Source organism: Vicia villosa, linkage group LG5 (genome assembly GCF_029867415.1).
Source record: "Vicia villosa cultivar HV-30 ecotype Madison, WI linkage group LG5, Vvil1.0, whole genome shotgun sequence".
Taxonomy (NCBI): Eukaryota; Viridiplantae; Streptophyta; class Magnoliopsida; order Fabales; family Fabaceae; genus Vicia; species Vicia villosa.
Genome location: NC_081184.1, coordinates 147294224 through 147303654, shown reverse-complemented (window position 1 = coordinate 147303654; position 9431 = coordinate 147294224). Strand labels below are relative to the sequence as shown.

Sequence of the window (9431 nt, the reverse complement as noted above, 5' to 3'; positions counted from 1 at the left end):
TTTTTATCATCCTTATTTTAAGCCCTATTCTTTGATGAATTGATTCTGTTGCTCAAAATCGCGCGTTTGAAGCCGTATCTTCGATACTTTATTGCCCATGCTCCAAATGCGCCTCAATACCTACAAAATGAATAGAAAACTATCAAATGGTACATAAAGGAATCAAAACACAAGTATAAACAAACTAAACGTATTTACACATAAAATGGGGGATTATTCAACAAAATTTACACAAAAACACTATTAGTGCCCAAAACTATATATACAAAAGCACTACAAATTGACACTTATCAAACTCTCCCCAACTTAAACTTGTTTGTCCCTAAACAATAATCAACTAACTCAAGGAAACAAACACAAAAATCCAAAAATCACGAATCAACAAGTTTTGAAAAAACGGAACAAATGTATGGCTCAAATGCAAAACGGTACACACAAAGTAAATATTTCCCACTAAACTACGACGATTACATAAACATGACACAAATGCTAAATACAAAGAATATGCCAAACATTCTAAAACAACACTAGTTCAAAAATGAATCACACCTAGCACATAATCATTGGTAGATGAAAAACACAAAAATGGGGTATTTTCACTCACCCACAATCTTGCAAACAAAAGACTAAATTTTGCACTCATCTAAAAATCGTATTGAAAATACAAAACGCGAGAATCACAAGGGCTTTTTAAGGTTGTAGCGTGGTCGGGGGAACAAACAAGGGATGATTCCTAAGGATAATCGAAACAAAAACTTGCCAAAACCTAAGGGAGTGATCAACTCACAAAAGCTCAAACAAAGAAATCTTGATCAAACTTCATCTGAATCCCAAATTTCTCCAACCAATCACACACTTATTAAAACAACACTATTCCATACTTTTTTTTCTTTTTCAAAACTTTTTCTCTTTTTTCTTTCTTTTTCTTTTCACTTCTTTTTCACATTTTTTTCTTTTCTTTTTCTTTTCTTTCAACCTCATAGCAATCAACCAATAAGTGCACAACCATTTTCTCCCCAACTTGAATTCAGCCACATCATAATATGAATACTCCCTACTTTCTAAGGCAAGGTAAAAATTCATACAACAACACAAAGTTGAGGGTTCCACTACAGGAAAAAAGGCCTCCTGCCACGCCCAGAAAACCGAGGCTATATGCAAAATAACCGTGGCGTAACGCTTACGCCACGGTTTGGCCACAGAAATCCAACTGTGCAGTATACGGCCGTGGCCTAAAGTAAAGTCCACGGTTTTTTGGTATAGACCACGCCTTTTTTACAACCGTGGCATTTTTAGGCCACGGTTTAGGTAGCTTGATTAAGGCCGCGGTTTGATCTTGCCATGACTTAAAAACTGTGGCTTTATGGTAAAGCCACGGTTTCATTTTAACGTTTACGACACAGTATTGGTTCAGGATATAGCCACAGTTTGGTTATGACCACCTATTTAAAACCGTTGTTATATGTTATGCATTTTTAACCATTTATTTGTCACGGTTTATTTCATGTTATGCATTCTAAACCATTTATCTGCCACGGTTTATTTCTGTATCATTACATAAATATATATATATATATATATATATATATATATTTATATTTATATATATATATATTTATATATATATATATATATATGTATAAATATATATATCAATATTAAATTAACAATGAAATTAACATTAATAGTAGTTCATCCACTAATAATAGTTGGATACTAAGTTTTTCATCCCAAATTCAAAATCAAAACAACCATATTAAGTTGATCCATGATCCCTACACTATTTAAGTTGTACCACCACAAGTTTCTCTCAAAATGGAGTCATCCCAAAATAACCAAAAAAAGTTCTAAAAACTGGGCTAGATAACATAAAACAACTATTCTTCTTGATCTTCTCCTTGCTCTTCTTCCACATCTTCTGAACAACCACCTTCTTCAACATCTTCAGCATAACCTCCTTCCACATCTTCATGATCATCACAAGCTTCTTCCATATCTTCATCACAATCTGCTTCCTCTCCACCCTACAATAAACATAACATCATTCAACATTCATAAGTGTACTAGTCATGGTTGTGTAAAATAGAATCATGAATCAAAAGACAGTTTTAGGCCATCACCACCAGAATCATGCATACACCTATTTCAGAATCGTTTCCCTATTTCATACACATATTTCAGAATCAAATCAATGGAAATATAGAATTCTTACAAACTGAAATAAAACAGAAGAACTCACTTAAGAATTATCTCTATCAATCAATGGAAATATAGAATTCTTACAAACTAAAATAAAATAATCAATTAAACAAGTTGGTCCATCAAGGCGCAAGGGCTTGAATTCAGTAAGTATATCCTAAGTTAGAACCCACTTTTACTCCATTTCATTTGGTCATTTTTATTCTAGTTAAGCCAAATGTAATAGTTTAAATATGAGTTCTATTCTTATCTTTACTTCTATATAGTTAAGAGATATGATTTGCTAAACAAGCAAGTACAGATCTTAATAGATTCTCCAAAAATGCACTCCAAAGACCTACTTTGTCATTGTCACCCTACTTTGTTAGACCTATAAAATAAAGCACAGAAACAACATTTCGAGTAAACACTTAATGTGATCCCTGCACTTGTTCATCCATGATAACCATACAATTTCAGAAATTCAGTGATAATTCAGTTTCTTAATGTGATCCCTATACAGTTTCTAATTCTTGATAATTGATCAGTTTCTAATTCAGTGCCCTATACACTTTCAGAAAACACTTGCCATCAAATTAGTGCCCTATACAGTTTCTAATTCAGTGCCCTATGCACTTGTTCATCCATGATAACCATGCAATTTCAGAAAACACTTGATAATTCAGTTCCCTAAACATTGCCAGATGCTGCAATTTTTGTAGTTTAGAGTATACCTGTTCGCAATGCGGAATATGAGTTGATGCAGACGAATGTGGATCAGCAGGAGCAGCAGTAGAACTAATGGAACAGCCCATAGCACTTGCCATCAAATTAGAGATCTCGTCGTCGCTCATATGTGGGTTTTGTTGCTTCATCATTGTCTTAAATAGCGCCTTCATACCATCCATCTCCCTCTTCATGCCAGCCACTTCATCATTATGTTGCCTTTTAATAACCAGAATTTCTTCTTTTCTTTTAAGCATGGTAGGTGTTATTGTTCTTCCATAGCAACGAACTCGTCCAGATTTTTCTTTCCCAAACAAGGAGTTAAATGTCTCAGATTCAGTTGAATTCTGAACTGATTCTTGAAGCTTAGACTAATTAAAAAATATTCACATTAGAAAATATTCACATTATAAAAATAAATGATTAAAGGCAAATGTTGATTAAAGGCATAATCTGCCTGGCTTACAATTACACTTGAAGTTTCCTCATCCGACTGTTTTCCTTTTCGACTTTGTCGAGTCTCAATGAACATCTCTGCCTGGCTAACTTCCTTTCCGTCCTCTTTCTTAGCACGCTACATTGGTTGATAATAAACACATCAAAATATGAATCACTCAACCAATACATAATTGTAAATTGAAGGATGTATGAACACCCTACCAGTTTTGCACGAATCCTCGCAAAGTTTGTTGGGCCCATCCGATGCATATACTTTTGCTTAGCTCTGTTCACAGCATTGATTTTGCTAATTTTCTACATTCAGAAACAGCAAAATTAGGGACAGCAAATGTTAAATTACAGAATTAAATATTAGGGACAGCATTGATCAATTGCTAATTGTTATCTTACTTGGATGTTATTGTTCTTCCAATAGGATATCAATTGCTTGAAATGAACTTCAGGTACGGTCTGGGGACGATGCTTCAATCTTTCACTCATAGTAGTGTACTTTAAAAAACAACTCTTTTTGAGATCTTTCTTGAAACGCCTCCAAGCATCATTAATGCGAGAGAAAACCGCTCTACGTCCATTTTCAGGGATAATGAATTTATCCTACAACAAAAAAGGAAATTAGTGACAAGTAAATAAGGAACACAACTTATGTTTAGATTCACACAGTGACAAATTCCCACTTACAGTGACAAATTCCCATATACGGTCCTTGTTTGCTTTCTTCAAAGCTTTGAAGTTAGTAAAAACTAAGGGACACAAGTCTGAATTCCTTGCGACAGTGCCAAGGAAACAACTCAAATCTGTCACGGTTCGATCATTGGGTCCAATAGGTTCTCCATCATCGTCTAAGACCACCTCTTCACGATCCGCACTCTTTCTAGCATGGATTTTCAAACATTTAGTTGGTCCACGTGTCCTTTTCTTACTTGCCCCTGTGTTAGATAAAATATAATTAGCATGGGATATAAATTTGAATGAAACAATAATAAAGAATAATGCATGACACGAAGCTTAGTACGTACCTTCAGTTTGTTTACTTCCATTTTGCTGAGTGTTTTCCTCTTCACCCATCATATTTTCTTCTTCCTCAAGATTCTCACATTCATCTTCTTCACTATTTTCCCCATTTTCTTTGAGGAATTCTTCAATGGATGTCGATTTACACATTGGGCTTCGTTTTGTCTTCTTCAAGCCACTTCCTTGCCCTGTCCCGGAATTTCCATCGACTTCTATCATTGCCCTTTTCATACGATTCTGGTTTGACCTTGAATCAGCAGTGTCATCCACCCGTTTCTCCTTAGGTTGCTGCTTTGCACTTGAAGTATTCTGCTTTGCACTTGAAGGAAGTTGCTGAGATGCAATTGAAGGACGTTTCTGATTCGCACTCGAAGCTTGTTGCTTAGCACTTGAAACTTGTTGCTTAGCGCTTGAAACTTGTTGTTTAGCACTTGAAACTTGTTGCTGCTTTGCACTTCCTTGTTGCTGCTTTGCACTTGCACTTGAAGGATTCTGCTTATCATTTCCTTGTTGCTGCCTGGTCCTTGAATCAACAATTTCAGGCCCTGTTTTTTTAGCAAGTTGCTGCCTGGTCCTTGAAGCAATTTCAGGCCCTGTTTTGGGATTCACTTGCTGCATGGTCCTTGAATCAGTACATTCAGCCCCTACTTTTCTGGGAGTTGTCTGCCTTGTCCTCATTTTGGTTGGATAAAACACATCGGCCTAACTATCAATCTTTGAAGCAGCAGTTTCAAACTTAGATAAGTTGAATAGTTCCCTAGATGCAGGCACAAAAGGAGGTCGGATGCCCACTTTACTAGTTCCTTCACGGTTATTATTATTTACCATCTCGCATTTGATATCATACTTCTTAGCCAATTCAGCACTTGATCTAAATAGAGGCAACCGAAAATTGGCGGTAACTTGTTCACCCTTTTGTGCGGCAGCCGTCTTCTTTTGCAAGTTTGAAACCTTCTTCATTTTCTGTTAACATGGAAAATATTAAAAGAAACAAAGTTTAACCAATCAGCACTAATTTGCAATATTCAAACGGTTAACAATAACTCACAAATTACTGGACATGAAGATAAATTACATATGATTCAAAACATAGTGGATTTACAAAAACAGAAATGAAATAGATTCAACACATAATGGATTTACAAAAACAGAAATGAAATAGATTCAACACATCCAATCAGTTACATCAGAAATTCTAATGATATTGTCATTCTCCTAATGAAAACAGCTCATAAAACCAATACATGAAAAGTTCAAATGGAAAATAAAAAAGAAATGTATTACACCAGAAATGAAATAGATTGACATTAGTCCATGAAATCAAATAGGGTATCATCATAATCAAAATCCTCTCCATCACTTTCAGCTTCATTCATTTCATAAGGTGTTTCAGCTATTGTTGCAGGTATGTCTTCCCTAACCCAATTTAATTCACCATCACCATCACTATTTTCTCCACTTTCAGCTTGTAAGTTTGACGGGTCAGCAATGTTAAAGAAATCTCGTGGAACTGTTTGCAGAGCATAATGCCGGTTTGGATCAAAAGGGTCTTGGACATAGTAACATTGATGAACTTGAGAAGGTAGCACAAATGGATCATTCTGATAAATTTTCTTATTGAAACGCACACAAGTAAGTTTGTATTTGTCTTTTTCAACCTCAAACCAATCGCACTTAAACAATACAAAGTTGAAATTTCCATAGTAGTATAACTCAATTATATCAACAATGGTTCCATAATATGTGATGGGTTCTGTCCTAGGATTTCCATCCTTGGAGCTAGCGAAACTTGAAGTTAGTGAAACTAAAGTTACGCCAGAATTTTGAGTTTTGCGATTTGTATCTCGTTTCCTAGTATGGAACCTATATCCATTAATGACATAACCTGGATACCTCTTTGCAACAAAATTAGGACCTCTAGAAAGTTTTTCAAGTTGTAATTGTAACATCCCAGTCTGCTTTCGGGATGATCGACTGACCCCACAAACCAACACGGGTCTTTTCAGCATGCTTTGACCTCACTCGCACGCTTTCCGGGAAACTTCCCAGAAGGTCACCCATCCCAATACAATACTACTCCAAGTCAAGCACGCTTAACTATGGAGTTCTAATGGAATGAGCTACCGAAAAGAAGATGCATCTTGTTGGTATAGGTAGTACCAATCAATCCTTATAAGCTTTCCTTCGACTATGCAGTTCCATACCTGCACAGCCTTAGGATCCCTCTCATTCCGATGTGGCGACCACCCTTGCCCTCTCAGGCCTCAGGTGTTACATGCGGTGCAACCACCCCTAGCCTTATTCGGCCTCGGGTGTTACATGCCCACCAGCTTCCGCATGGTTCGTCCTCGAACCATATCGTACTGGGAGAGGTCTGGCTCTGATACCATTTGTAACATCCCAGTCTGCTTTCGGGATGATCGACTGACCCCACAAACCAACACGGGTCTTTTCAGCATGCTTTGACCTCACTCGCACGCTTTCCGGGAAACTTCCCAGAAGGTCACCCATCCCAATACTACTCCAAGTCAAGCACGCTTAACTATGGAGTTCTAATGGAATGAGCTACCGAAAAGAAGATGCATCTTGTTGGTATAGGTAGTACCAATCAATCCTTATAAGCTTTCCTTCGACTATGCAGTTCCATACCTGCACAGCCTTAGGATCCCTCTCATTCCGATGTGGCGACCACCCTTGCCCTCTCAGGCCTCAGGTGTTACATGCGGTGCAACCACCCCTAGCCTTATTCGGCCTCGGGTGTTACAGTAATGGCACATCATCATTCTGGGCACGAGTTTTAAACCATTCACTAAATTCTTTACTTTGAGTTTTGGCCTTGGTCCACTTCCTTTTGTTAGTGTTTGAATTAACACTTTGATCATGCTCACTACAAAAGTCAACAAATTATATGTTAACATATCTCTAATCTTAGGATTAGTAGATAAATACATAGGAGGACAAATAGTTATTGTACTACCTGATGTAAATTTGAACTTCATTGCAATTGAATAAGATGTATCGATGGGCATCATCCTTTGATTTCACATCAAGATGAAAGGGTTTGCCTGCCCCCCCTAAAGGACGACCGGCAGTTGTAAAGTAATCATCTGGATCTGTTTCAAGTGAATCGGTAACATCATAATTCCGACTCTTCCTATTAAACCTTGTATCTACATTGCTATGCAAATACCTTGAGCAAAATGTTATAGCTTCTTCAGCCAGATACCCCTTGGCAATAGAACCTTCATGATAAGCTCTATTGCAGACATAGTTCTTAAGTTTACACAAGTATCTTTCGGTGGGATACATCCATCGAAATTGAACAGGACCACCCAATCTAACTTCATTTACAAGGTGAATAGGCAAGTGAACCATTATGTCAAAGAAACTTGGAGGAAATATCATCTCCAACTGACAAAGTATCTCTGCAATCTCATTTTCTAGGTAATCTAAATCTTCCACTTGTATAACTTTCTGACATAGAGAGCGGAAAAAGGAACCAAGACGAATTAGTGGGGTTGCCACCTCCTTGGGCATTGTGCTTCTTACTGCGATTTGCAACAAATAGTGTAACATGAAATGCGCATCATGGCTCTTGTAACCAGATATTTTTTTGTCACCAACTTGTACACATTTTGAAATATTTGATGCAGTCCCATCTGGTAACTTGGCAGCCTTTATAACTCCACAAAAAATTGACTTCTCGTGCGGAGTCATTGAGAAACACGCTTTTGCAAACTCTGAACGTCCTCCACCAATCTCCCTTGGATGAAGTTTTTCTCTAATTCCCATTTCTTGCAAATCATAACGGGCTTTAATATGATCTTTTGTCTTCCCCATGATGTCCAAAAGAGTTCCAACAATACTATCAAATATGTTTTTTTCAATGTGCATTACATCTAAGTTATGGCGCAATGTATTTTGAGCCCAGTAAGGCAACTCAAAAAAAATTGACCTCTTCTTCCACGGGCCATCAACTTTCTTCTTTTTCTTCCCAAATTCATTATTGAAATCTTTTAAGAGTTCAAGAATTTCAGCCCCGTTTAACATGGATGGTGCAGTTCTATGTTCTTCTTCTCCGTTAAATGATTTGACATCGTCTCTCCAAGAATGAGTTCTTGGTAAAAAGGTACGGTGGTCCATATAACACATCTTATGACTGTGTTTGAGGTATAACGAATTGGTGTTAGATTTACAACAAGCACACGCCAATTTTCCTTTGGTGCTCCATCCCGACAACATAGCATAAGCAGGGTAGTCACTAATTGTCCATAGAAGAGCTGCACGCATTTGAAAAGTTTGATTCATTGAAGAATCATATGTCTCTATGTCGGATTCCCATAACTCCTTTAGCTCCTCTATCAGTGGTTGGAGGTAAACATCGATATCGTTGCCTGGAGATTTTGGTCCAGGAATCAACAATGACAACATTGTATATTCAGGTTTCATGGACAGCCAAGGTGGTGTTTTGTATACCATCATCAAGACAGGCCATGTACTATGAGATAAGCTCACGGTCCTAAATGGATTAAACCCATCACTCGTTAAGCCAAGTCTTACATTGCGGGACTCACTAGAAAAATCTGGATGGAGCTCATCAAAGTCCTTCCACGCTTTACCGTCAGCAGGATGCCTCAATTTTCCATCCTTTGAGCGCTCTTCTTCATGCCATCTCATTGACTCAGCTGTCTTTGAACACATGAACAACCTTTGTAGTCTAGGAATCAACGGAAAGTGCCTCAAAACTTTTGCAGGAACTCTACAGTCATTTTTGGGTTGCTCAGACTCGCATCCTTCAGTTGCAGCATTTTGTTTCCACCGCGAAGCTTCACAAATAGTGCAAGAATTGTCCTTTTCATGCTCCTTCCAAAATAGCATGCAATCATTTGGGCATGCATCTATCTTCTTATAATCAAGGCCTAAACCACTTATCATGGCTTTTGTCTTGTAAAATGATTCTGGAATGTTCAAATCAGGCATTGCTTCTTTCAATAATTCTAATAGGGCAATGAATAACGTATTGCTCCAGCCGTGGAGACATTTCAACAAGTAGAGTC

General features: G+C 37.5%; 2 protein-coding genes across 2 annotated transcripts; both read right to left on the bottom strand.

The window, feature by feature from the left end:
* Positions 1–1877: 1877 nt before the first annotated feature.
* LOC131605694 (uncharacterized) lies at positions 1878–5052 on the bottom strand. Its single transcript, XM_058878021.1, has 8 exons — positions 4380–5052; positions 4042–4289; positions 3754–3957; positions 3565–3657; positions 3371–3478; positions 2913–3275; positions 2139–2159; positions 1878–2024 (listed from the first exon to the last, which is right to left on the bottom strand). Exons 1-8 carry the CDS (start codon positions 5050–5052, stop codon positions 1878–1880), a joined length of 1857 nt encoding a protein of 618 aa, XP_058734004.1.
* Positions 5053–5681: 629 nt separating this feature from the next.
* On the bottom strand, positions 5682–9354 carry LOC131605693 (uncharacterized). Its single transcript, XM_058878020.1, has 4 exons — positions 8423–9354; positions 7352–8239; positions 7139–7261; positions 5682–6291 (listed from the first exon to the last, which is right to left on the bottom strand). The coding sequence occupies exons 1-4, from the start codon at positions 9352–9354 to the stop codon at positions 5682–5684; spliced, it is 2553 nt and encodes an 850-aa protein (XP_058734003.1).
* Between the last annotated feature and the right edge of the window lie 77 nt (positions 9355–9431).

Excerpts from the sequence above, each read along its gene's own strand:
- LOC131605694 (XM_058878021.1), bottom strand. The coding sequence starts at position 5,052 with ATGAGGACAAGGCAGACAACTCCCAGAAAAGTAGGGGCTGAATGTACT. Across the intron at positions 3,958-4,041 it reads GTATATGGGAATTTGTCACT|GATAAATTCATTATCCCTGA; the intron begins GTAAGTGGGAAT and ends TTTTTGTTGTAG. Across the intron at positions 2,160-2,912 it reads ATATTCCGCATTGCGAACAG|GGAAACGATTCTGAAATAGG; the intron begins GTATACTCTAAA and ends TGTATGAAATAG.
- LOC131605693 (XM_058878020.1), bottom strand. The coding sequence starts at position 9,354 with ATGCCTGATTTGAACATTCCAGAATCATTTTACAAGACAAAAGCCATG. Across the intron at positions 7,262-7,351 it reads GAAGTTCAAATTTACATCAG|TGAGCATGATCAAAGTGTTA; the intron begins GTAGTACAATAA and ends TGACTTTTGTAG. Across the intron at positions 6,292-7,138 it reads AATGATGATGTGCCATTACT|AGGTCCTAATTTTGTTGCAA; the intron begins GTAACACCCGAG and ends AAAACTTTCTAG.